Source organism: Acanthopagrus latus, chromosome 6 (assembly GCF_904848185.1).
Source record: "Acanthopagrus latus isolate v.2019 chromosome 6, fAcaLat1.1, whole genome shotgun sequence".
Classification (NCBI taxonomy): Eukaryota; Metazoa; Chordata; class Actinopteri; order Spariformes; family Sparidae; genus Acanthopagrus; species Acanthopagrus latus.
In genome coordinates, this window is record NC_051044.1 from 17,029,222 (window position 1) to 17,057,099 (window position 27,878).

Genomic DNA, 27,878 nt, shown 5'->3' on the forward strand with positions numbered 1-27,878 from the left:
ACTGGCTGAGTTTTCTAAGTGAACAGTCTCCCTCTTGGCAGCCACTGAGTCCACTTTCTCTTTACAGTCAATAATCAGGATACAAATGTTTTGTCAGTCTGGACAGTTAGGACTCTTCCCGTCTGTTTCAGTGGTGAGCTGCAGCTGGTGTGGTTGTTGGGAGGATCCTCTCTGCCCCCTAGTGGTGACTTGTGATCATTCCGTATCAGTCCTCTGTCTCATTTGTTAGACACAGTCTGATCACTTTGAAACACAGTTTGAGCTTTTGTGTTGTCATTGTAAATGAAATGAATGAATGAACAGTTCTGCCAAAAATAACGAGTGGGACAGATACCGCACCAAAATATAAACACTGTCACTGACTCTGCAAGCCAAATTCCCCTCTGGGACATCAAATCTTTACTCCAAGCCTGCTGTGTTTAGCCCACAGTCCTTAAAAACACACAGTATTAACACTGTGTCACTTGAATGGATAATACAGTGTGGTGGATGTTGTGGATAACCACTGCAGAAATACTCATAATGTATACTGAAAAAGGGCATACAATATCCTTTCCTTTCCTTAAATAGTCCACTGCGAGTAGAAGTCCTACGTCTAGCTTTACCTTACTCACGTTACTCACTGACTGCTTTATACATTGTTGAATAGTTTAATCTGCAGCAAAGCATAATATTCTATTAAATCACATGTCAAAATGACAAAAAAACAAAAACAAAAAAAAAACCAACAACATGTTTTTTGCTCAGCAGGAATGAAATTTGGGGGAAAAATAGACAAGTAACTAAAGCTGGAAGACAAATTAAGTAAAAATCTTTGCTTTTGAAATGTACAAATATAAGGAAGCATTAACTGGACACATTCGAGTGAACTAATTTAGGCCGGATTTTTACACTATAACAAATGTTGCACTTAGTTGCACTTGACCACTGTCCACAGCACTTTGTTTCATGCATCTTACTATTGCCAGAGCAGCTCCATCACAGTGCAGACACACTATAATCTTGTATTACTTATTCCCAGGTGGTCCATGACTGACATGACATGACATGACTGTCCCGGCCTGCTACACCTGCTATTCTAATGCAAACAGCTTGTTAAATCCTCCCTGTACATACGTAACACCCCTCCTCCACTTTAAATGAAGTGTTGTTTTCCTGCAGTGTATTGCTCAGTCTGTGTCCTCACTTCAAGGGCACGCTGAAGCCGTCCTGAATAACACTTAACTGAAAACCATTTGTGTTACTCAAACTCTGTTGTGCGACACCTAAGTGTGTGTCAGATCAACTCACGCTGTAATTACATTTATTAAATTTCCTTCAACACGAATATTTGGTTGAATCTGACTGTTTCTTTCCACCTCATAATCACTAGTTCTCTGTCATTTTAAAACCAGCCCCTCAGCCTTCAGGACTGTACTTTGACCCCACAGCAGGGCCGCACCCTTGTTTATAATAGGCGAGCGGTCTTCCTGTTCGCACGAGTGACAACCTGTTCGGCCAATCGCCGTCTTCTACAGGGCGAAGGCGGAACTTCCGGTACAGTAGACCAAGTAGTAGTCCAACATGGCGGTTGTGTCGCTCGCTTGAGAGTGTGGTGAAAACCGCGGTTAAGTTGAGGTAGTTAGTGGTATATATCAGTAGCAGATACACAGTGTACTATCGCAGATTAGCGTGTGTCGACTGCAGATATCGACTGTTGGAAATGAAGGGGAAAGAGCGATCTCCGGTGAAGAAACGCTCCCGGGCGCCGGATGATAGCAGAGACCGAGGAGGAAGCCACTCGAGCGGCAAGAAGACCGGAGCGCTGTCGACGGCTGGAAGCAGCAACGGCAACGGGTCCACCCAGAGGAGAAGTTTACACAGCGATAAAAGAGACATGAGGGACTCAGACGGACACAATTCATCCAGTCGAGCCGGCAGCGGCTACGACTACGGAGTTATCCCGGCGAGCAAGCCGTATGGTGGCGCTGACGTCGCCGCGGAAACATCCAGGTCCGGTTCACGCAGCGACCCTCGGCCTCCGTCAAACCTGGAGAGTGAATACAAGACTCTCAAAATAAGTGAACTGGGCTCCCAGCTGAACGACGAGGAGATAGAGGACGGACTGTTTCACGAATTTAGGAAGTTTGGGGACGTGAGTGTTAAAATTAGTCGAGAGAACGACGCCAGGGTGGCGTTTGTGAACTTCAGGAGGCCCGATGACGCCCGGGCGGCCAAACACGCCCGCGGGAAGCTCGTACTGTACGACCGGCCTCTGAAAATCGAGACCGTGTACGTGAACAGACGACGGAGCCGCTCCCCTGTTGCAAAAGACAATTTCCCCTCAGGACAGAGACATCTGCACTCCCAGAGATCCCTCTCTCCCACTGGTTTGGGGTACAGAGACTATCGGTTACAGCAGCTGGCTCTGGGCCGTCTCCCCCCTCCTCCCCCTCCTCCTCCACCACCTCACTTACGAGACCTTGAAAGAGACAGAGAGTTTTCATTGTATGATGCCAGGAGTAGACCCCCGTTCATCCCTGAATGTGCTGTTTACCGTGACGAGGACCTGATGAGCCCTGAGGACGACCAGAGGGCCAACAGGACGTTGTTTTTGGGCAATCTGGACGTCAGCGTGACAGAGAGCGACCTGAGGAGGGCCTTTGACAGGTTCGGGGTGATAACAGAGGTGGACATAAAGCGGGCAGTGAGAGGCCAGAGCAACACCTACGGATTCATCAAGTTTGAAAATCTCGACATGGCTCACCGCGCCAAAGTGGCGATGGCGGGGAAAGTGGTGGGCCACAACCCGATCAAGATTGGTTATGGCAAACCTACGCCCTCTACTAGGTTGTGGGTAGGGGGCCTCGGACCCTGGGTTCCTCTCGCTGCACTTGCCAAGGAGTTTGACCGCTTTGGCACCATCAGGACTATAGACTACAGGAAAGGTGAGGCGTGGGCTTACATCCAGTATGAGAGTTTGGACGCCGCTCAGGCTGCTTGCACTAACATGAGAGGGTTCCCTCTCGGCGGACCTGACAGGAGACTCAGAGTGGACTTTGCAGAGGCAGATCACCGCTACCAGCAGCAGCAGTACATGCAGCTCCCTCTCCCTCTGCCACACTATGACTTAGTCCCTGAGCCCTTTGCCCACCGTCTGACAGACTCAGTGAGAGTGAGAGAGCGGTCCCCTCCGCTTCCCACTCGCTTCAGAGACAGAGACCTGTACTCCAGCGCCGAGTGGTCCGGCCTGGGTGTTCATGACAGGATGCGGGGGGCGGGCTTCGACCCCATTGAGCGTCTTGAGAGGCGTTCCCGTGAGACTTGGTCAGTAGAGCGGGACTTCCAGAGCCGAGATCTGGGTCGCAAAAGGAGATTAGATGAGCGGCTGGATCACTCACCTGACATCAGTGACTATGTTGTGCGCCGACATGGCAACTCATTAGAGCGCAGCCCTGGAGGGAGCAGCAGAGATGGGGGACGCTACAGTGACTCTGAACGTCTCCCTCGCTCTGGCAGAACGTCCCCCATCAGAGAGCGACAGGATCCTGGCTTTGCAGACAAGAGAAGAAGAACACTTAGCCCAGCTGAGCCCAACTCCAGCTCTGAGAAGGACCACAAACGCAAAGCCAGTGACTTATCTAAGAGCCCAGCCAAAAAGGAAGATCGCTTGGGACACCCTTCCGCCTCATCTTCCTCCAAGTCTGGCCAGCAGTCTAAGTCTACACCTGGAGGGCAGAAGTTGAGTCAGGTCTGGCAGGGCGTCCTCCTGCTGAAGAACAGCAGCTTCCCCACATCACTGCACCTGCTGGAGGGGGACTTAGCGGTGGCCTCCACCCTGCTGGTGCAGGGCCCCACAGGGGGTCAGGTGAACCAGCTAAAGATCAGCCAGCGCCTGCGTCTGGACCAGCCCAAGCTGGATGAGGTCTCCCGGCGGATCAAGGCCGCAGGCTCCAGCGGATACGCCATCCTCCTCGCGATGCCCGGGAAGGCTGATGACGGCGGGATCCAGGATCCAAACAACTCGACAGAGAGGCCACTGAAGAACCTGGTGTCCTACCTTAAGCAGAAGGAGGCGGCCGGCATCATCAGCCTCCCTGTGGGGGGCAGCCGTGACAAGGACCACGGAGGAGTCCTTCACGCTTTCCCCCCGTGTGAGTTCTCGCAGCAGTTCTTGGATGCCTCTGCCAAAGCTTTTGCCAAATCAGAGGATGACTACATGTTGATGGTCATTATCAGAGGAGCTTCATGAAAAAAAAAAAATATATAAATGTCTTTTGTTACATTCATGAACTGTTAAACTGTGAGTTGTTAAAACAGGGAGAAGTAATGATAACAAGGCAGAGTAACAGTTAGCTCCTTGTACATCCTGTTGAAGGTTTATGGAAATGAAAATCACATTGAATTGAACACATTTTTTGGTAAATTGATGAATTTGATTATCAATACATGTGACCTCTAGTATCAGTAATCAGATACAGGTACATTACTTGAAGGGTACTCTGCTTAAAGGAAATCAGAGCAAGCTACAGTTCTGTGAATCAATACTATATGTTGCCTTATCTCATTTCAGAAGATATCTTTATGTCCTTTCATACAATGCCTGCCTATAAGGAAATATAATTTAAGATCAGAAGCAAAGTATTTAGCCTTCATTTTTATCTGTACTCATAGATCATAGAATTAACTGGTCATGTTTGTTGTACTGTAATGTTTGTACAGCTAGCCTATGATAGAATTGAATCAAACTCTTGTACATAGAAAATTCTCTCGATTAAGGAAATATATCTATTTGCTCCAAAGCTTTACCCATCGCTCATTAAAAGGCGTACTCCAGATGTGAGTTGGTATTAGTTTCTGCTGACTGAGTAAACATTTTGATTACTTTCTAATTCAAATTTAATTCTGACAAAGTTTCTATTTTTGTCAGTTTTGGCGAGTCTTGCTTAAATATCAAGACATTTTTTTGTACTTTTTACTTTTGGGTATATTAAAATACAAACATTTGAGCCTTAGGGGTTACAGTGAAATACATTATATCAATATCAATTCTCCTTTCTGAGCCACATCTGGAGGTTATGTGACATTACGAGGTGAAATGCAGTTCTGCTTGTCTGTTTTTCAGCACTGGTACATTTATGTAGGGGTGGACACAAGCAGCAAGTTCCCGTACATTATAATGCAGTTTGATACAACAAGAAAACAGAGAATTCAGCCTTTATACAGATATTATGTTTAATTTTTGTTCAAATGTTAGAGGGAAGACTCTGAGCTCTGTATCGAACTGCATTATGTTATTACCAAATATTGAGAGCTGATTGTTTTCATTGTTGTTTAAGTTTCTTTTCTTGATTAATAGACTGAATATTTGGTCTATAAAACAACAGAAAATGCTCACAAATATACATATTTACCAAAAGCATTTCATGGGCTATTAACTCTGAATTTAAGAAGCTGCAACCATCAAGTCTTTTGTGGATTTGCTTGAAAATGGACTTATTTTGTGATTAACCAATTATCGGTATTTACTGCCTTTCAAATATCTGTCAATAGTCAATCATTTCAATTCTAAATAATATTTCCATCGAGTTAAATCAGCTCCACTTAGCCAAAACAAAACACACATACAGGGGTTGCTTTTGTGTTCGTCCTGTTTATATTGTACTTTTATTGGCATCGTATTCAGTTTGGTATAACAGTAATTGGTTGATACAATGACTAACTTTTCTAATGCCGTAATTCACTAAGTACAATAACTACCCCAACAAAGCATGTACTGTTAAAAGAAGATGATGTAACCTATAAATTAAGAGTTGTATGTATGCCGTGCTCATCTCTAATAACTGATCAGAGGTCTGCAACTCGAAAATATTGTTGTGCTGTCAGCGGACTGTGATAAAACCCTGTGAATGAATTGGAGGAGTGAAGGCCGCTTCACACTGGCCCCACGCCTCCCCCTGAAAGGACTGTCAATTATGTTTTTCATGCTTTTGATTTGACTTTCTGTGTTTTCAAATGGAGAAAAGATTTGTATACTCAGGATATCTGGAGAGAGAAATGGAGAACATCAGTGCTCATGGGCCTAAGAAGTATACCTGTCAGAAAAAAAAACACAAAGTGCAACACGCACTTGATTTTGTCTCAATAAATTTACTCTTTCGTGGGAAACACAAGTGCCTCGGAAGACAACTTTTGTGACCTTTTCTGTTCTTGGAATTGTCTATCAAACTATCACTTTGACAGCAGGAGACTTCCCAGCAGAGAGGAGAGGAAGTGTGAGAATCAGCCTCTCAGTTCTGTGTTTTCATTCTGTTGATCATCATTGTGTTGAATGACCTTTGTGACCTTCATTCAGATTGAAATTTGGCCATACTAGAATACTTTTTTTTTTCAGTCCGTCTGCAAAGGCAAATCTAGAGTCACTGTGTCTCTTCAGATGTGTGGCTTATTCCACAGTCACCTCTGGCCTGTGTGACCGGAGGTGTGGCTGTGTTCATCCTTCTGGCTGGCTGAGGTTGTCTCCATCTCGACAGCCTGTCGGCGGAGGCTCGGCAGCGTTCAAAGACCCTCTCCTGGTCTTCTCTCTCATCAGACTCCAGCAGTGTTGGTTCAGCACCTGCAGCAGCTGGAAAAGGAGAGAAGTGTGTGTGTAGTTGCTTATTGGTTCTTGCATTGGAGTTTTGAATGAAGATCTCTGCTAGGGCCAAACTTCACGCTTGTCTCGCCCTGTGTCGGGGAAGAGGTCGAGACAGTGTCGGCTTTATTTTCCATAAAATGGGAAGGAAACGCAACAACAGGAGACAAAAGAATCCTAATCATTAGTTGATGTGTTCATCTGATTTACACACTTTTAAAAGATTCTGTGCCAAACTGAATATGAAAGAAAATGAAGAGTTTCCTGCAATCAGTGCAGCAGGATGTGTATCATCAAGATGGTGCCTCTCCGAACAAAAAGGGACCGGAGGAGCTTCCCTGGGTGTCCACACGGTGCCATGGCTGGGATTCAAGCTTTCCTGGAGCTGTTTGGTGTTAACAGTGTTGCCCTGCACAGCTGCAAAGTCTTCAGATGGCTTAAACTACTGACCTTGGTACGTATTACAATGTTTGAGACTGCTATAAAGCATACTAGGCCCAATTTTAAAAGCTGTTTTAAAGGTTGAAAAGCAACAAAAACTACAAAATCCAATGTCACTCAATCAAATTCCAAACTACTGCATACACTGCCCAGTCAATGTCGAGACAGCCTGAGATGTATATTTGAAAAAAAAAACAAGACAAAGTTTATTTTTGTTCACCCAAAAAGATTTTGCATTGGCATGGGGTGAGAAGATGATGACAGAATTTTCATTTTTGTGTGAACTTATCTGTTAAATATCCTCAGAGTGTCTTTCAGTCAGTGCTAGTGAGGGTTCACTCACTGTTCCTCATGTTACTTACTGTGGATTCGACTTCCTTCTTTGTTACATTTCGTCATGATGTTGAAACTTGTCTCTTTGTCAATTCACTCAGTAACTCATCTCAGCAATAAAGTGAGTGTTAGTGGTGGAGGAGGTAACTCAGGTCAGTTCATGGATCAAACCAGCAGATAATAATTTAAAGATTCAAAGACACTTTACATAGTTTGACAGAGTTTGAGAGTAAACATTGATCACAAATTATAAGCAGTTGGAGAACTGGTGCGTTTCTATTAGTCATTTAAGTTTATTCAAAGATTATTTCTACTTGATCTTTGCAAAAGTTTCCAAATGAATAATTTCAAATGTAAAATTTAGCAGATCTCTGTCCCACAATTTGAAAACTGTTTAGTTAATCCAAGTTTATTGGTGTAAACCGAAATTAATTGTCTTTAGGTTTAAAAATCATCTTTCTTACTTTAGTTTTAGATGGTACATAATGGTTAAGTTATGCCATGATTTAAGTGGGCTTTAAAAAATCATAAAAGGAGCAACAAAGTATGCAAGTTTCATCCACAAAATATACTTTGTGTCAATGTTCAACCTCAGATTTTTATTGTATGATACATTTTGAGTTGACTTTATATAGTTTAATGACAATACAGAATGTTTTATTCCCTAATCTGCAAAGAAAAATAAACTTAAATTCTATCACAGTTATGAGGTGTTTCACAAAAATAAAACGATTCAGTATAGGTGCAGAACAAGTGAATCATAGAGAAATCAAAACAAAATAAAATGCAAATAAATCAGGGAATTTAAGAGCCATAATTAAGAAGTATAAAACAAAGGTGAGTGAAGAGTAAAACCAGCAACTTTAGCTGTCAGATAAATATAGTGGAGTAAAAAGTACAATAACCAACCCCACAAATGTAACAGATATGAAATATGTCAGTATCCACATAAGGAAACTTTCAGACACAATAACCCAAAATATCTCATGAGTTCATGATTAATCAATCATGTTATTACTCACTTTGGGTGAGAAGGCGTCATGAATAAAAACTGTCAAATCTCTCAGGGCAGAAAATGCTCAGATGACCTTTAATCGCTCCTCAGTAGGAGCACAAGAAGAGGACAATGAGTCATGATACAGGAAGTGGATTAACCTCCTCCTGGATCATTGATCATACAGGGGTACGTCAGGAATGTAAACTGTGTCCTACAATGTCAGGTTCAGGGCTGTGGTAATACAAATAGTGCCGGGGTGTTATGACTTTGTAGATGGAGGAGATGTAATGATGCTGACACACAGAGTGAGTCCAGAGTGAGAAGGAGGTGCTGAGTGCTTCAATTTCACCTTTTCTGTGGTTCAAATATTAAAAGAAAATGTTACCAACAGTTGACATTTGACTACTCTGACAGTAGTTACACAGTAAATGTGCACTGCCTTCACCTTTGAGTAGAGGTGAGCTAACTGGGCAGTCATGGCTATAAAAGTCATTTAATCAGTGACACGCTGATGAAACGATAAGCTATAGTGAGATCTTACAAGCGCCCTCAAATCTTTACAAATTAAAGGACTTTCTTGTTGTTTCCTGTTTTAGGAAATACATCTTGACAGGACTCTGACAGAGCGAACAACCTGTCTTTTATTTACTGTATATTCAACATTAGTGTAATGACCAGAATATTGAGTGGACTCTAAATAATTTAAGCACTTTTAAAGAATATATTGCAGATGTAGTGCTATTGACCTAAATGTTGGGCTAAACCACAGATGATTTATGTAAAAGTGCTTTTTTTTAATTCCTTTTGGAAAGTTTATGAACCCTCTGGACAAATGGTGCCAAAGATTTTTTAAACTCAACAAAATGCTGAGTATTTCAGGTCGTCAAGTCAGAATGGAGGCAAGAAGGGAAGAAATCTCAGCTGTGTCCTCACCTTCACCTGCTGCAGTGTGACTGGACGAGCTCCACAGAGCTTTAGTCACCTCTAGTGAAGGTATGACAAGTTGTTGCACAGTCGAGGAATGAAGACAAACTGTCTTGGTGAGTACTATTTTAACTTGCTCTTCAGTGTTATTATTTATTTTTATTCACAATGTAAATGAAATTTGATTTGTGTTTAAATAAAGACAGATGTTGTTGAAATATATCCTGATGTTGAGTTTTTATTTTCAAGCCTGTTTTAGTGAAGATGTGTGTTCTGGTCGGTCCTGTAGAGGGCAGAGTTGGTGCAGTGTCACACTACCAGAAAACATGAAGACGGGCAGAGTGTGAGAAATGATGCAGTGTTATCATTTCTTATATGTGAATAATGTGATAAGCTTATCCAGCTGATAGTGTATATGGTTGGCGGGTGGGAAATTGAAATGAGACGTTTCACACTGACGTCAGTAACATTAGGTCCACGAGTTCTTTATCTTATAAACACCGTTGATACACTTGCATTACTTGAAAAAGGAACTGGGACACAAACGAATGAGATTAATTCTGACATTAGATTTGGCTCTCATTGATTGTTTAACCCTGCAGGAAGTACTCAAATTGGAGAAACGCAGGCAGTGCACACTGTTTCAGTGCAGAGGGACGATTTAGAGTATGTAGTGGTACTTTAACTTTCTTTCCCTGTCGATGAGAAAAGTCAACAAAGACTCATATAGTCTAGGAAAGGTCAAATCTCACCTGCCATACCTCACGTGCATTCTTGTGACTGTGTGAAATGGTGCAGAAATTAAAATACGAATTAGTTTTACTTGAACTTTTTTTTTTTTTTGCTTTTGGATTGAATGACCTTTTAGCAGCAGACAGCTGAATCAAATGATAAAATAAAACTGTGGAGGGTTTTTCGTCAGTAATGACACAACAATTCATTAATTTCATACATGCCTGTCAATAGAGAACAGCTGGGTTTGAAGGTGAAACACCTTCTCTGGCAATTTGTAATCAACATATATTATTGTTTCTTTTATTTCATTTGAGTGTGTTGACATTTAATGTTGATTAATTTCTTTGGAAACTCAACTGAGTAAACTCTCTTTATGTTTTATGTTCATGATTGACCTAATATTAATGGAACACACTCTGTTCCCTTTGTTTCCTTTATCTGTATTTACTCATTTGATTTGATTCAAGTGGTTTTCTTATCAGTCCACCTTTCAGTAAAAAGGAGGAGTTTAGATTAGTTTTGACCTCCATATATAAAAACCTGCTGCTCATGCATGTGAGATCTTAATTGAGTCACTTTGGCAATAATGAAGTCCGCTTTTCTGGTTTTGGTCTTTCTGGCCGTCACGCGAGGACTTCTCAGGTAAGATGAGAAACAAAATGAAATTTACATATGATAAAAAAGGAAATATGCTATCAGAGTGCAGTCAATGAAGGTGTTCTCCAAATGTATTATTTAGAACAATGATATCATGGTTATTAAGACAACCTAGAGGTAAAATAACATTGCAAACAAAAAATATTTGAGTCACATTTAGGTTGCCATCTTTTTTTATTGTTATTTTTTGGGGGTTGAAAATTTCCAATATTAAGGTGCCATCATCTTGATCTCAAATTAATTCCACTAGAACTAGAAACATTTATTTAATGTGAAGATGGAAAAATTGTTGAAGAAAGTCTGCCCTAGTGCAGTGATCACAAGTGTTAATGATGTTGGACACAAAGTTCAGACAGCATAGATGAAAATAGTTGCATAAATGCATGAAACATGAAATTGTCTCACCTTGTGATTCTCAGAGTGATTCTAAACAAATTAGCCACTACATTTAAGTTAAAATGCAAAGTTCTTACCTTTGTTCCTTGATTCCTGCTGTTTAAGCGGTGGCACTTCACATCACTGCAGAGCAATTTCATTTCCTTATGGCTACACTGTGGAACTGCTTAGTAAAGGTCAGAAAGATGTGACAAGGTGCTCAGCATTAATCTGGCCTCTGAATTCTCCAGATCCCAATCTGATCAAGCGTGATCAAATCCGATTCACTGGGGGCTCGACCTCACAGCCCCCAGCGCTCAAAGAATCCACCACCAGTGCCCTGACACCCTCATGTATCCTGAGCTTGTCCCTTGATGGCTCAGAGCCGAGGCCGATCCACAGATGTTTAGATGTTCTGGCGCGTTCACCAACCCAGCCATCATGTCAATGTGGGCCCGAATGGGCTGAACGTGAAGTGCAAATATGGGTCCCACGTAGGTTTGTCCACAGGTCCATTGTTGCCCTACCTGTGTTTGCCCATATGGACTTTAAGTATGGGCAAACACAGGTGGGGCCAACGTGGTACCTACGGACAAACCTACATCTTTCATAGATGTAGCCTGTACCCACATGGACATGTTAGCTAGGAAATACTTGATCAGACTGAGATTTAGGACAAGACACCGGTCACACTTTAGCCTGACGACTGGAGAGGCTTTAAGAAAACAAAAGTTGTCCTCGTACTTTATTTGTCCAGTTTGGACTGTGGGATGTGATGAATATTGCAGCCTCAGGGCCTCGAGCAGTTCTTTTAAACGTTTGAAAAGGGAACTAAAGCAAGATGATGCTCAGGAGGAACAGCGGGTTGTCCAATACCAATCACAGGGTTGAGGGTTTGATCCCCAGCTCCCACTGTTCATGGGAAAGACTAATGAGGCAAAGCGAGAAGTGCTTTGGCTACACGCGCTCTATAAATGCTGCAATTTATGATCAAACACCCCCCTGAGACGAGTTCTTGACCTTCTCCAGCTCAGAACTCTACAGTTTATTCTCCTGAATTCCTCCCCTGGCACACTCCCTTCACACTCCTTTTTAGGAGAAGTTATGAGGTCTGACATCTTCTCAGAAATGTTTGTGGGTTTGCTTTTAGATCAGCTGGAATGATAAATGTGCTGCGGGGTTTATGAGCTGCTAATGCGGTCGGTTTGTCTGCTCAGGATCCCTCTGTTGAGAGGGAAGTCGGCCAGGCAGCTGCTGGAGGAGAAAGGCCTGTTGGATGAGTACAGGAGGAAGTTTCCATACAGGCCTGCAGCAAAGTTTGAGCAGAGCGAGGTGCCCATGACCTATGACCTAGATGTGAGTGCGTAAACACAGTGAGCTCTCTCCTGCGCATTTATGAAATACACAAACTAACCACACAATCTTACTCTGGGTAAAGACGACGTACTATGGAGTGATCGGCTTCGGGACTCCACCTCAGTTCTTTAAAGTTCTCTTTGACACCGGCTCCTCCGACCTGTGGGTTCCCTCCATAAGCTGCACCACCTCGTCTTGCGGTGAGTGTCATGATCAGGATAATCTAATACAGTTAAGATCCTGCATACAGGCCGCCTATCGTTTCACTGACTCAGCCTCATATTTGTTGGTTCTGACTGGCTGGATTGTTTTGACTGTAGATGCAGATTAAACAAGCTATTCTAAAGATACCTCTGGCCCTGTGAAAATATAATCCTCATCTCTGAGACAATCAATATATATTTGAATCTACGAGTATGTGCATAATCTTTAAGATGTCTTTGTGTATGGAGCAACATTGTGAGGATATGGATCCCCTGCCTGTTTTGTCTCCTGTTCTTTATGTCTCCGTCTGTCTGTCCTTAGACGATCATGCAAAGTTCAACAGCTCAGCATCCTCCACTTTCCAGGCCGGGACAGAGCCTTTCTACATCTCATACACCAGTGGATTTGCGGAAGGGAGCACCGGATATGACACAGTAAAGGTCAGGATCAAACGCTTACTTTTACTATTTGCATTTGCTTCAGAAGGTTTGATTCATTTAGATAAAAACAATCTAATGATGTAAAATATAATATATGATTTACAAAGCAAGTCTCTCTTTAATGTAGAATTGAGGATTTCTGCTTTTCATGGGTTATTTTCTCATTAATATATAACGTGATATCTGATTTTTTTCAGATAAGTGATCTCTATGTGGAGCACCAGCTCTTTGGCCTCACTGAAACAGAGGCAGTGTTCATGGGTTCCGTGCCCTGGGATGGGATCCTTGGTATGGCCTTCCCTGGCATGACGTCTGATGGAGGGACGACTGTGTTTGTTAACTTGTGGAACCAGGGAAAACTCCCCCAGAACATGTTCTCCATGTATCTGAGCAGGTGAGGTCAAAAAGTGCCAGCTTTTTCTTGTGAAAGTCTGCAACATGGTGTTGGATGGATGATGCAGTGTTGAAAAAATCTTTAAAAAAATATCTCTGCCTCCAGTTCTGTAGAGGGCAGTGTGTTGGTCCTGGGGGGAACAGATCCCTCATATTACACTGGAGGCCTGAAGTGGATCCCCCTGCACCAGGCCTCTAACTTCTGGAACATCCTCATACAGAGGTAGTTTCCCATGATAGCTAAAATCACTGTGTCATTAATCGGAGGTCTTCGTATAATGTACAATATGTAATGGATGCCAACCCGTTGATCCTCCCTTCATGTTGCAGCATCACCATCAACGGGAACACTGTTGCGTGCTCTGCAAGTTGTGAGGCGATAGTGGACTCTGGTACTGCTGCAATCATCGGCTCCAGCAGAGATATAACCAACATCAACGGCTGGCTGGGAGCCATGTCAGAGCAGTATGATTATGTGAGTGTTTCGAATGCTTTACCTTTTCACAAATACGTTCCGTGAAGTTTCTTTGGGCTATTAAAAACAATAACATTGCTCTCATCCGTCCCACAGGCCTCTGTGAGCTGCAGCAACATAGACCTCCTGCCAGACGTCGTGTTCAACATTAACGGCGACAGCTTCGCTCTTCCTCCGTCAGCCTACGTCATGAAGGTTTGTGTTTGAAGCACGGAGTGATAAAATACACAGATTTATCAATATTGATACATCATTTATCAAGCCACAAATCATTTACCCCCATTGTTAGGAACAATGTTTACTTCAAGGAGCTTGAATACTTCATTAATTTGGATAACTTGTGGGGCGAAGAAATGTATTTTTGGTGATGTTCATCCTCCTCCAGTGTGGCTCGTTCATTCATTAACACGACTCCTACAGAGGACAATTCAGTTCTATAGATAATAACCAGTTGTTCATATTTATGACTCCAAACGTAATGGCTAATCACAAAGTAGTAAATCCATGACCAACTATTACAGACATGAATGATTAAAGGATTATGGTCTGGTTGGTCTCTACGGGGTTAAGCATATGGTCTTATTGATGAATCAAGAGTTGTGTGTGTGTGCCGACAAGAATTTTGACAGCAGATTTCGGTAAATCTCAATATGAACGGTGTAGAGAACACTTTTACCTGGTGATAAAGACATCAAAAAACATATATAAGCAAACTTAAACAATACAGTAAAGTAAATACTGGCAGGTAATATCTGTATAGAAATCTCCCGTCATGAAGGTTGTAATGTTCAGTGTTGTTTTGTTTTTTTTTACTCGCAGGTGTTTCCATTATTTTGTCCACACCATTTATGTCAATAAGGGTAGACTAAGTAACAGAAACACCACATTAACTACATCCCCTAACATGACTGTGAAATTGAATTAAAGTGTTACTTGCAGATTTAATTTCTTTCTGAAAAAGGCCATTTCAAAAGTTAATGACGGACTTAATGTTTCTACGCTTTGAGGGGACAGATTTCAAAGCTCCTATGAAACCTCTCTGCGTTGTATTATGTCACCTGAGGGAGTTGATATCCTTGAGTCTGCCTCAGATCAGTGTGGGGTAGATAGTAGTGAGTCTGAGCAAATGTCATTGTACATCACACATGACCGTTTTACATCATTGTGTCTTACTGAGTTTCTGTCTATTGCACAAACGCTGCCTGACAGGACAGACCCCTCTATTCCCTGACAGGAGAAACTAGGTAAAGGTTAGCTGAGGCTAGCGAGGCCATACCTGGTTTGTTTTGTGCAGGTTATATCAGACGGCCTTCACCACACGTCTCTGAAACAGCTCAACACAAAGTGGACATTGTAACATTCATAAAGGCAGGATTTATTGAAGGACTGTTGTATCAGACTGCAAGAGTTTGAGCTCGCTGTACTCAGTAAGTTAGCAGCTGATTGTGTGGATGTATGTGCACGTATTTTGATTAAATACAATTTGGAAATGATTCAATTACTAATAACTGGAACATCTCAAAGTCTTTATGTGTCTCATGTTAGCAAAGTTCCCTTCTTAAACAAGAAACACGGTTTATGAGCTGATCTGTTGTCTGTCCTCTCCTCAGTTTGCCTCTGGGTGCAGGACAGCATTTGCTCCTGGCTCCTGGATCCTGGGCGAGGTCTTCATGCGGCAGTTCTACACCGCCTTTGACGTCGGCAACAACATGGTGGGCTTTGCTCAGGCTGCGTGAGGACCTGGGCCAGGTTTAAAATGACAACTAGTGTCACCCTAAAAGACAGTCTCACATATTCAAAACACAGCAGACTTGCTTTTGAACAATAAACTCCGCGAGCTCAACTCCGGGATGTGGGTCTGTGTTTTGGTGGCCACTAGATGGCAGAGCGCTCACTGAGCTGCACAATCAGTCACTTCACCATTCATGTGATCCTCCTGGGAGGGGCCTGAGCCGAGGATGAGTCATCTTACTTAGAATTCAGTCTGTAAAGCACAGAAGCAACTGCCAGTCATTCATTGTCAACAGGCGCTGGCTTACATTCATGCCTCCTGTGTGTGTGATGTTCAGTGATCTGAGATTTCCTCCAGGCTCCTGCATTTGTTCTAATTATAAACTGGGATTTAATATCCAACAGGGATGCGTCACTCAGCTCTTTCCCATTTTAACATGTGCACGAGCTATCATTAACCCCCTCATACCTGCTGTGTTTGCTCTTTAACATCACAGCAACTCTGTAGTCAGCACTGCGGCGTTGCAGTGCATTTTTTCCAAATGGTTACGTTGCACGCACACCTGGCTGGTGTTGCCTGCACTGTGAGTAAACAGGGTAACATGAGACAGCAGCTACTGACACTGGGAGCGTGGACATCCCTGCAGACCTCTTCAATCATTCATTCATTCATCCTGCAGAGGAGCTGCAGGTGAGGTTTCACACTGCAGCATCTGTCAGAAAGATGCAGCGACTACTTTACAGAAATCAACCCCTGTAAAGTATCCGAACACATCCGCTGCACCGTCACACGCAGAAATGTGGCCATTAAGATAACGTTTTTAAACTAAGATCTGAGACCTAACTGCCACTGATCCAGCTGACTGTTGTGTCCTGGACAGAAACAGGCAGAGGAGAGTGAATACAGAGCAGAGAGTTCGCTCTGCTCAGGGGAGATCCCATCTGTGGTTGACAGCCTTCCAAATAAGGCTGAAAAGCCAGCAACACAGAATGTTGCCAGAAGAAAGTAAGTGTTAGAGACAGGTGCAATAAATACGACTCCCTGGATGAACTGTTCCTGCTCCAGTGGTCTGTGTGGTCTCCCATTTCACCCTCAAGTGAACAAGGCTGTCATTAGTGTGATACAAAAGATGAGACCAGCGGAGCTCCACGCTCACATGGCCGACTGACGCCTGATTGCAACAGATACAAAGATTTGGGCCATTTTGGGAAATATGCCTGGTCACAGTGAGATGGCAAGATTGATAACACTCTCATGTCTGTATTTTAAGCAAACAGCTAGCCTGGCTCTCCAAATAGGTATCAAAATATGCCTACAAGTAACACTTAAGCTCTCTGATTAACTCATATCATTTGTGTCGTTACAAATTAGAATCACAGCCTTGCAGTTGTATGCTTCAGTACACTATTCAAGTTGCTCCTGAGCTATGGTGCTGAATAACATTCTCCACTTGACCAATATCATGCATAGTGTCTGTGTAGTATATCCGCTTTACGAATTGCGCGTCCTTTTTGCTTCCAGTGTCAACTATATCTCCTGAGTGCTTTTCATCCGGTACTTAGTTTTTCACAGTTCACCTTGTGTATATTGTATAACGTCACTGTTTCACTTTTGGATATTGTGTTTTTAGCATTTCTGCATTTGGCATTTACATTATCATGTAGGTAAATTAACTTCAGCTGCTCGCTTTCACTTTCATTCACAGCTTTTAAAAAGGTTATATGTTACACTACATGGTACTAAAGGGAAAATGATTATGTCAATTCACAGGAATTAATTGGACATCAGTAACTCTTTGTTGCCATATTTTTGTAGTTTATGAAATACAGGAATAATACAGTGATAGACAGGAAAACATACAGGAAATAATTAAATACAATAGGTCCTTACACAGGACTGCATATATTGAATTATAAGTTTGTGGCTTAACACAGAGTCAGTATATAACCTCAACACACAAAAGACTATTTAACAATTGTGACAGCAGGTTATTAATCCTTAAGCACACAACTCAGTCTTTGGTTATACAACTTTAACTTTCAGAAGAAAAAAATAGACACATGTGTACAACAATAGCAACAGTAGATTTGTGCCCCCTTTTGAGAGATACAATTCCATGAAGTCATGATTTAGCTACATGATGATGCTTCTAGACAACACTTACCATAGACGCAGTAAATAAAGTGTTTTGATTCACCTAAATTATCTTGAAAAAGCAAAAAAACACCATGAGAATTGAAAGAAAATAAAACTGATATCAAAATAAAAGTACATTTACTGTACATTGCTACATCTGCTGTCTGCATCACTGTTATGGTGTGTGTGTGTGTGTGTGTGTGTATTTGTGTTGTCATCATTATTATCATTTTATTGATCTTTCCATAATAAGTAATGGTACCAACCTGAATCCAAACATTCATCAACAGCTGAGTCAGAGTGACTTTAAGTTTGTGAAAACATCATCTGAGACTTCATTTCCTGTGTTTCCTGATTTTTAACCTTGTGTGCATATACAACGGTGACACTGTAATCAACAGTTTGAAGGAATTTTAGCAATGTAACTCAAATGAACACGTGTTTAAGAAACTTCTACTTCTATATTTACATTTCAGCTGTGTCAGGCAGCTTGTGTGTTGGCTGCGATACAAGCTGCTATTTCAGACTGTGTTTATGAGACTGCCGGCTGGCCGACTGACGCTTGCTGATTTGTTCAGGGCTGGGCACTAATGCCCAGAAACATTCAGTGGATGGTACTCATTCCCATCCTTTTCCCTTAGGGTGACGCTTCCTGCCTGTATATACAGCCTGAATCTCACTCTGAACACATCGTTTTCACTGTAACATGACACTTCAGTACGTTTATTTTTGGAATTTGAACTCACGTCATGTATCCAGTCTGAACTAGAACTGCCATTATTGTATTTGTTGGAAGTCATTAACCCCCTCTGAACCGTTCAGACTGAAGAACTGACACTGCCATCAGGAGACGACCTGCAGCAGCTGCGCCGACCGATAGCTCGCTGTTTCGCGGAATGTTTGTTCAAGCTTTAAGTGAGCTTTAGCTTATTACAATGCTTATGTTACTGTACTAGACACTGTGATGTATCTGCAGAGCCCTGAGGAACTAATAAAGCCTCTGTCAGTCTGCAGCTCCGAGATTCAGTATCTGACGACTCTTTACACAGCTGCTCTGAAAGAAACCTCCGCCTTGTTTCCACGCAGTTCTGTTTTGTGTCCTAATTGCTGCCGAACACTCCAGTTTTTTAAGGATGGGTAGAAACGCCACTGTTATCATGAAAGACAAGCTAATTTTCTCTCTTTTTATTTTTCATTAATTATTATAACTACAAATGCATGGGGACAAATATATATTTATCCAGTCACCCAAGTCTGTGGGCCGAGCAGGAAACTCCACAGTGCATATTCAACGAGCCGCACAACCAAGAAGTAAACCCAGAAGCTCTGTGGGCCGCACGTGGGCTTGGCGAGCAATTCTCTTTGGTTGGAGTGGGCGCCATTTTTTGTCTAGTATCTAGTTCCTCTATATAAATCTATGCAAGTTAACCGCTAACCATTTGCGTGCACTCAATATGTTACACAGCTAGCATACTACCAACTACCAAGCCAAATATTCTGTGCAACATTTCCCATAATAGAGCTGTATTACATTTATCAGTCAGTTTGCAAATTATTTTATGCTAACATCCACATACTTGAGGTGTGTTCTCAAATGAGAAAAATTGGAATAAAGAATTTTGTAAAGACATCGAAGACCATGGAGGTTCCTATAGGAATGAACAGAATTCGGGTTGACTCGCATACACGCGCCAGTCCCTCAGAGGAGCGCTAGGCTTCGAAGCCAATTTTACATAGAAGCCAAACTGTGTAATTGCAGCCTCACATGATGCTCTGCTGCCCAAAACTGCTGCACAATTGTTTCACACTGTGAAAAAAGCGCCTCCGAAACGGTGGACAGATGCAATATGACTTTTCGCTTATCCTTATTGAAGCTAGCCGGGGGGCTAAACCAGAAGTTAGCCAGCTCAGTCAGCGAGAGTCTCAAGTGCGCACGCTCCATAGGCCCCACAATGTGGAAGATCTGGGTAATTTTGCACCACTGAGCAGCTTTCATAACAAGCTAAACAAGGCTCCAACTTGTACACATTTCTGGTGTCAGATCAATGAGGCACACAGAGCTGTGAGGAAATGAGGCGCCATACAATGGTTAGAATGAGCAGATACGCCACAATCAGAGCATTAACATCATTAGTCCACACCACTGGATCTCATCATTATGAACAATGTGTTTCTTTGTTCAGTATTTTTTGCACTGTCATGCAGTGAAGTTACTGGCTCATCTTAAATGGATCTTTCATGTTCTAGTAATCGGTATTTATATGTACAGTGATAAAGTAAACACCTGGACATCAGTTTCATTAATACTTGCAGTGTTTATGTGGTCACTGTTCTATGAGTAACTGCTACAACACTGGATGTAGTCTGCTACAGTAAACATATGATGGGTCACAAGTTGATAGTTGGACTGATGACTCTGTAATCATGCTGAATCCAAAATGACTTAGAGTAGACAAGGTTTACATATACTGTCAAAGTGCTACTCAAAAACACAAATTATTGAGTTTTCTAATCACACTCAAATCTAAAGTAATATAAACAGATAAAATTGCATAAGAGTAATCCTTACAGTGATGTGTCCTGTAAAGGCCAATAAAACCGAACAGGAATGTACAACATGGTGTAAATATTCAAAACATCTTGCAGTAATAATTAAGTGAGCTCTGCAAGCTCTGCATAAAAATCAGCCCCTCTTGCTAAAGCAGCAGCCTCTGTCCAACATCTTTAAATCATCTAGTCTGTGTGGTGCTGCGATCCTTAGCGCATAAACAACAGAAGCTGGAAAACTTTCATTTTAATTGCAGCCTCAGGACATTCAGTGGACAGCTGAGCTGAGGGAAAAAAGATTAAAAAATTGCTTTCATGTTAGTTGTTGTCTCTCAGTAGTGCTGAGGGTTGGCATTTTTTTTTTTTTTAAATTATCCACCGAAAATACAACTCGTGTGTTCTTACTTGCATAGCAAATCTTTGCAGGGCCAGCCAGTAAATGGCTGTAATGGAAAATAAACAGAGCCCTAACTGCAGACAATTTAAGTGACCAGATAACTCAGATAAATGCATTCATCGAAAGGATTTTAACCACATGACTCGGCATGATTTGAAGGTTTTGGGGTGTGTGCATGCTACTTCAACTGTGCCACCAGCTGTGAGAGCCAACTAAAGCTTTAACTTTGTTTGGAAGATGCTAAATTTGGAATCTTGCACAAAAACCTCTACGGAGCAACCACATGCCTCGATTCGTGCAGGCTGTGACCCCGACTTCTAAACCACCATCGGGGTATCGGAGCACACTGAGCTGACAGACTCTGCGTCAGACCTCCTCCTCTCCCTGTCGTCCCCCTGCCACTCCTCGTCTTCCTCACCTATTGGGTTCAGCCGCCCGTTCTGCTCCAGCTGGTCCTTGGGATCCAGGAGGGCCACGTGCCTGTAGGGGAAACTTCCGCCCTCCACTCTTTCTTGCCCTGTCTCATCGTGTGAGATGCTCACAGTTGAAGAGTGGAGGCTGTCTCCAGGGTCCTTCTCCAGGCCCTGACCCGGACAACAGGCGCAGTGGCAGGGTGTGAGATAGAGGTAGATGAGCACCATCACCACGCTGATCAGACACGCTACGAGGGTGGTGTAGGCCGTTTTTAGGTTCTCCAGTCCACCATTCTTGGTGGAATTAAACACTATTACATTTACATACAGCGTCTCATTGAAAGAGTCACCGGTGGCATAGCAGGTGTACACCCCGGAGTCCTCTGCCTTCAGGGGCCCAATCCGGAGGCCTCCGTCAGGACGCATCGCAGCAGTCTTGTGTGTGGCAGACAAGGGGATGTCTCCAGGCAGCGTCCAGCTCTTTATCACATCCCTCTGCCTCGTGTCACAGTCCAGGACCAGGGTCTGCTCCAGATAGGCTTCTTCATCCAAATTGCTGACCTCACTGCAATTTAAATACACCCTGTCCAGATCCAGTATGGCCATCCTGTCTTTCTGCGGGCCTGGTAGCAAACAGGTGTGGCTGAGCTTGAAATCAGTGGCGGAGCTGAGCTCTTTGAGGTTCCAGCGTGCCACCACATCATACAGCTCACAGCTGCAGGGCAGAGAGTTGTTGTGGAAGTACAGACCATTCTTGATCCAGGCAGGCAGAGCCTGAAGCTCATGGATGGGCAGGGCTTTCATCCGGTTGGAGGACACATCCAGCAGCTTGAGCGTCTCCAGACGACCCCGCTCCTTCACCACCTCCAAAGGGAAGCGTGAGATCTGGTTGTGGCTCAGGTAGAGCCTCTGCAGGTTTTGGATGGCAGAGAAGGCAGTGCGATCTATCTGAGAGATTGAGTTGTTGTAAAGCAGCAGCACCTCCAGGTGCTCCAGCGGCTCAAAAATGTTCTCGTCCAGCATGCGGAGGCTATTCGAGGAAAGGTCCAGGTGACGAAGCCTCGTCACGTGCACGAATGCCTCAGAGGAGAGGAAGTTGAGGCCATTGTGGCTGAGCAGCAGAGTGTGCAGTCTTCTGAGTGTGATATTGGTCCACTCGGCACGCAGCCTGGTGATGGAGTTGAAGCTGAGGTCCAGGACAGCTGCATATTTTGGAAGAGCGGTGGGGACGTTGGTCAAATTCACCTTGGAGCAACTGATGATGTTACTGGCGCATACACAAGTCTTGTGGCAGTCCAGAGGGCTTCCAATCAACTGTGCACTGGCTCTCACTGTTGACAACAGTAAAGCCAGAGGTAGCAGTGTGATGAAGCTCCTTCCTCTGAACGCTGCTTCAGAGACACGGTGGGAAATCCAGAGCGACCCCCCCATCATGTCAGGATTATAAAGTACAGCAGGATGAGTTCTAGTCTTCACAGAGGAGAGTCATGGAGCTGCGAGGACAAACACATCAATAAAGTAGAGCTGTTTTACAGAGGACCCAAATGATGTCATGCCTTTATATGAAGTGATAATGATGACACTAAAGCACACACACACACACACACACACACACACACACACACACACACACACACACAGCAGCAGCAGGGAGGTCAACAAGTTCTCCATAATTATCATGAAGCCATCAATGATTTAGCGAGATTGATCTCAGCATCAAATTAATGAAATCTGCTTTTAACCTGACAGCTTATGAACGTTTCGTTTGTTTCATTCGCCTCCTGCGATCATCGTCCCATCATCACACTCACACCTCACTGAAGCACATCAGTCCCGGCAGTCAGAAAGTGTCCCGCCCGCTGCCGCTTTACCTTGTGTCGGTGTCCTCAGATCCGACGAGTCTCCGACAGTATGGTGCTGATGATCCGCTACAGGACAGTCTCATCCTCCCCTCACAGCAGCAGCAGCAGCAGCAGCGGTCCCGGTCCCTCCTGTCGGTCTGCTTGTCATCACAGCAGCACCGGAACTGCCTGTCTGCGGTCCGCGCTGATGAGGAAATGCAACCATCTGATAGTTGATCTGATGGGGGACAAACAGCGGAGCAGGGGGTGTGTCACATATGCTCTCTCTCTCTCTCTCTGGATGTGCAGGGTCCTGCTGGGACGTCACACCTCCTCCTCAGCTGGTGAAGCACTCTGCTATTAAGCTGACAGCCATAACAACATCAACTTATGTGTCTGAAATCAGCTGCGGCTTTTAAGGTCTGTTATTAAACATGTTGAATGTTGCAGTGTGGCAGGGGCATGCACCAATATTTTATTCCAGGGGGGCCGGTGCCCGAGAAGAAAGAAAGGAGCACCCACCCACCCCACCCACAAACTCTATTTTTCAACCCCGTTTGTTGCTGCATCACCGTTCATAATGACATAATATTCATAATGCACATATAGTAAAGACATTTACTCAGTTTAGCTCATCCATAGTCAAGTTAGCACCAATATGTTATATGGAATGTCTGGTTAGCAACAATCCATAACATGTGATGCCTGTTTAGACTTTCAAAATAAAGGCTCCTTGGCCTAGTTAGCAACAATACCTGACCTGCAATGTCTGCTTAGACTTTCAAAATAAGACTCCTTGACCAATTTAGTGTTAGTCTATTACTTGCAGTGTCTGATTTGACTTTCAAAATTAAGACTCTCTGGAAAATAAACGACTTGATTCAGAATAGAAAAAAAATCATACTCTGCATACTCAATCATATCAAAATCGCCTACCCGCGTTACGTAAGTGGCAAACTGCACGACATGTAATGTACGTAAAATCCAAATTAAAAGCCAACACCTGGAGGACAGCACTTTCAACAACTGTGGTAAACATCTGTGAAATGTCTTTGAGATGAGCTTCAACACTGCAGCAGGCCTGATTATTTTCCCCTTTGTCTTTTCTTCCCACAGTGCTCATTACATAATTATATGGTCGCTTACAATGACGCATTTTTCCTAAAGGAGTTGTGTAATTTGTCCTGCATGTAAGGACGCATTAACTTGCAAGGGTGCCTTCAATGCAATGATGTCCTTAATGATGCCGCCCTTCCTCCTCCATGTTCATCATAATACCCCGGTGAAGGACAGGGCAAACACTCAGTGTGTGTGGGAACTGCAGCTACTGCAGTCTTCAGCTCCGGACGTGATGTGCATGCAGCAGCAGTGACTATTGGATCAATATGGAGAGCTCAGAGAAGCAGGAGCAGCATGTGTTAACATAAAGAGCTGACGGTCCTGTCCTGTGAACTGCATAAAACCTTTCAGTCATTATATTAGTTATTCATGATTTATTGATTTAAACATAAAGCACGATTACCTGTACCATTCATTTAAGCTTTCATTTGTGGCTGATTCATCAGCTTGTCTTTGTTATCTGTCTTATTTGCAGCTAAATACTCCACTTGCTTACTTGCAAGTAGTGTAACAGCTTTACCTGGGGAGGTAGCTGTTGCCTTGTCTTGTCAGGCTTCAAGTTATGCACTTGTGGGAGAACACGCAGGTTTGACGCAACTGACTTCCCTGCTTGCAATACTAGTAATGTGACTGGTTAAAGTCTGTCAGGTGGTTTGTCCAGTCACCTGCCAAGTAGTTTTTGAAAGTGCCTGCCTTTCTAAACAGTTTCTTGCTGTTTCTGTCCAGATGGTGCTGTGAAACAAACCGTCTGGTCCGTCAGGTTAGCAAACAGCAGCCTGCTGAAAAAGATGCCTTAAGACCAGTGAGAGAAACTCAGTTAAAGGCTCAGTAATGCCACGTGCTGTGGCAAATTTGGGTGATTCCAAGTTCCCACTCAGCAATTTCAACTGAATTGCCCCCTGAAGTTGGATTTCTGACTTGGAGAGTCAGGCACACCTCACCAATCTCATCCTCACAATACAAGATGGCAGCTCCGTATAATAACAACTGTGAAATCTGTGGAGAATTCTGCTTATTGGCACTTCTGTCATTAATTCAGTCTTGCCCACAGTACTGTCCAAAATCTGTGAACATGTTACGTTAGTAATTATATGTGTAAAACACTGCGTGATGCGCTGTTTTCAACTGGTGTTGCTAACAGTGGCGAACCTGACCACAGCTGGTTTCGACTTGTAATGGAACAGGGTCAGCTCAGGTATGACGTAATTCCCATCTCTGGCTTCTGACTTGATGATTGGTGATATGGTGTTTAAGTGATTCTCACTCTCAAAACAACTTTGAATTAAATTAGCACAACCCAGGTGACACAAAGTGGGCCTGGAGCTTTTGGAGCCCATTTCGAAATCTGAACATTATTCATTGTTATACACAACATCTTGAGATAAGTTAAGGAGTTTAGTCAAAATTAAGTTAAGTTTAAGTCACATTAATGATTCACTGGCTAGACTTGCTGTTATGTAGGCTATCACAGTTGGAATAACTTGCAGTAAGGCAGTAAGTTTGGTTCAGATTGGGAGTTCCATGTGAAAAGGCTCGAGCACTAACACGCTGGTTCTGAAAACCTGCCTGTATACAGCAACGTTAATAGGGGAATGAGGGCGAACGCAGCAGCAGTTGAGCAGGTCAGCTGATCCCCAGAGGAAACTAACTACAGCCAACAATAAGCCTTTTTGTAGAGTTTTTTTCACAGCAAACCACTTGACTTTCCACAGCAGGATGGCACTTCACATCTGAAGTGTTCCAGTGTGGACAATAACAGGACCCTGAACGCATCGGTTTTTGATGTTATGAATTGTGTGAAGAAAGTGTATTGAGAGGCAGTGCCGGTATGGAAAATACCGTAATGCAATGTGGGGATCGTGATTGGAATCTAAAAGCTGAAGGAGGTGAAAGACACCAACATAACAAACGACCTTCCAGTGTATAGCTGTGCATTTAAATGCCTTGTTATCAATCTTCTGAGCACAAGGTCACAGATACACCTCACATAAAAAGAGAGGTGAAGATTAAATGGTCCACCAGTCTGGTTGCTATAGATGCCAGAGGTTAGAGGGAGCATTGGTGACAGTGGGAAGAAGGGAAGTTGTGACATCAGCTGGGCCAACACGCAACACTGGATGTGGACCTGCAAGTGTTTGATTTAAAGGTTTAAACTGCCACCAGAAATCAGGAAATGGTGTTGCACTGAGCCACTGTGTGGGGTCTCACTTACAGGACAATGTTACATCTCCCAGACAGATGACATCTCAGAGGCTTTAATTAACACCAGAACAGAACCTCCATTTTTTACTTTTAATGGCAGGTTTTTACACCGTCATGGCCTTACAGTGATTAAATGTTGCTTCCTTGTCAAATAAACCAGATTGGACTAAATCAAATCTAAGTTATCCAAATCCTATTTTAAAAAGTAATTTAACCTGTAAGTTTAAGTCTGAGTGAATTGAAAAGCAGAGTATCTTTCTCTGATAGGTAGGAGTGTAAAGTAGCTTGAAATGGAAATATGTTGATGATGTACCTCAAACATATGCATTTTCCCGGAACGAGTTACATTTTCTTTGTTTTTACGAGATCACAAGTTTTTTTTTTTTATGTCATTATAACAAATGTGGTTTTCCCGAGATAATGAGATAATTTTCTTGAGATTGTAAGAAACTGATGTGTTCGACCGTGACCATTTAGGGCTTCCGTACTTACTCTGAGTAAATGTACTTAGTTACTTTTGACCACAGATAAATGCTACCAAGTAAATGAAGCCTTTTCTCCGTGCCTCGCTTTGGTATATACTTTTTATTCCACTGTGGAAAATGACTAATGCTTTCAGAGGTGTGATGAATGTGTCAAAACTTTCAGAGTGACAGAAGCTCAATCAAATAAACTCTGGCAAATTAGAAACAGACTAAAACCTCTTTGAAAGTCCCTGTAGAGGATGCGGTGTATGGATCAGCTCATCTGGAGTGCTGTAACTTGAGCATGATCTGATATCATCGTCATTAATCTTTGTGTCAGATGTCTGCAGGGATCCATGCTTACATCCTCTCCTAAATAGGTTTGAATTACATTGTGGACTTAGAGGAGATGGAGAGGATGACTCTTTTTGATACCTGTGTTCTAAACACTGCAACAATGTGTGTTTCCAGTAATCTAATGCATCACACACTGCTTTTGTTTCACAGTCAGTGTGTCTGCTGGAGCCGCTGAGCATTGTAGGAGAGTGTGTTGCTGTGTGTTGTGTTGTAAATTAAAAAAACAAACAAGATTTATTGTTACTTGGCGCTTGAAACATGGGGCTCTCAAGCTACTCCATAGAAGGGGTTTTAAAGGCTACATTATTATAATAAATAATATAATATAATATAATATAATATAATATAATATAATATAATATAATATAATATAATATAATATAATATAATATAATCGCTTAAGAACTCATTTGTTTTAACTTTAAAATCTCCAAATATGGAGATGCATTCAAGACGTCAACACACATCAAGATTATTTCTGGTCCAACAAGACATGCAGCTGTGTTGCCGAGCCTGAGCTGTGCACAGAAACACATCTGCAACCCCCACTGTATAATAATGTGACATGGATCTCAGTAGCAGTAATTACACATCATTACCAGGGTGTTTTTGGATAGATTCACAAGCAGGAAACAAACACATGTGAAATCAAGCACATTAGGGCTCTTCTGCTGTAATAATGTAGCCAGTAGCGATGTTACCCTGGTGCAACGATGAAAGCTTAGTG

At 42.9% G+C, this 27,878-nt stretch overlaps 3 protein-coding genes across 3 annotated transcripts; 2 read left to right on the plus strand and 1 right to left on the minus strand.

Annotated features, from left to right (window-relative positions):
- Positions 1-1,498: 1,498 nt before the first annotated feature.
- On the plus strand, positions 1,499-7,249 carry LOC119020933 (RNA-binding protein 15-like). The gene has a single exon (XM_037100733.1). The coding sequence runs from the start codon at positions 1,703-1,705 to the stop codon at positions 4,229-4,231; it is 2,529 nt and encodes an 842-aa protein (XP_036956628.1). The 5' UTR covers positions 1,499-1,702; the 3' UTR covers positions 4,232-7,249.
- A 3,350-nt stretch (positions 7,250-10,599) lies between these two features.
- Positions 10,600-19,764, plus strand: LOC119020935 (pepsin A-like). Its single transcript, XM_037100735.1, has 9 exons — positions 10,600-10,685; positions 12,293-12,431; positions 12,514-12,631; positions 12,957-13,075; positions 13,273-13,469; positions 13,575-13,691; positions 13,799-13,943; positions 14,040-14,138; positions 15,554-19,764. Exons 1-9 carry the CDS (start codon positions 10,630-10,632, stop codon positions 15,677-15,679), a joined length of 1,116 nt encoding a protein of 371 aa, XP_036956630.1. The 5' UTR covers positions 10,600-10,629; the 3' UTR covers positions 15,680-19,764.
- Positions 19,765-19,904: 140 nt separating this feature from the next.
- LOC119020934 (amphoterin-induced protein 1-like) lies at positions 19,905-23,220 on the minus strand. Its single transcript, XM_037100734.1, has 2 exons — positions 23,040-23,220; positions 19,905-22,661 (listed from the first exon to the last, which is right to left on the minus strand). Exon 2 carries the CDS (start codon positions 22,600-22,602, stop codon positions 21,073-21,075), a length of 1,530 nt encoding a protein of 509 aa, XP_036956629.1. The 5' UTR covers positions 22,603-22,661; positions 23,040-23,220; the 3' UTR covers positions 19,905-21,072.
- Positions 23,221-27,878: the final 4,658 nt, after the last annotated feature.

What these genes read in the sequence shown, in the direction of transcription:
- LOC119020935 (XM_037100735.1), top strand. Translation starts at nt 10,630, where the DNA reads ATGAAGTCCGCTTTTCTGGTTTTGGTCTTTCTGGCCGTCACGCGAGGA. An exon ending in GTCACGCGAGGACTTCTCAG is followed by an intron (nt 10,686 to 12,292) that starts GTAAGATGAGAA and finishes TTGTCTGCTCAG; the next exon opens with GATCCCTCTGTTGAGAGGGA. An exon ending in CTGCACCACCTCGTCTTGCG is followed by an intron (nt 12,632 to 12,956) that starts GTGAGTGTCATG and finishes GTCTGTCCTTAG; the next exon opens with ACGATCATGCAAAGTTCAAC.
- LOC119020934 (XM_037100734.1), bottom strand. Translation starts at nt 22,602, where the DNA reads ATGATGGGGGGGTCGCTCTGGATTTCCCACCGTGTCTCTGAAGCAGCG.
- LOC119020933 (XM_037100733.1), top strand. Translation starts at nt 1,703, where the DNA reads ATGAAGGGGAAAGAGCGATCTCCGGTGAAGAAACGCTCCCGGGCGCCG.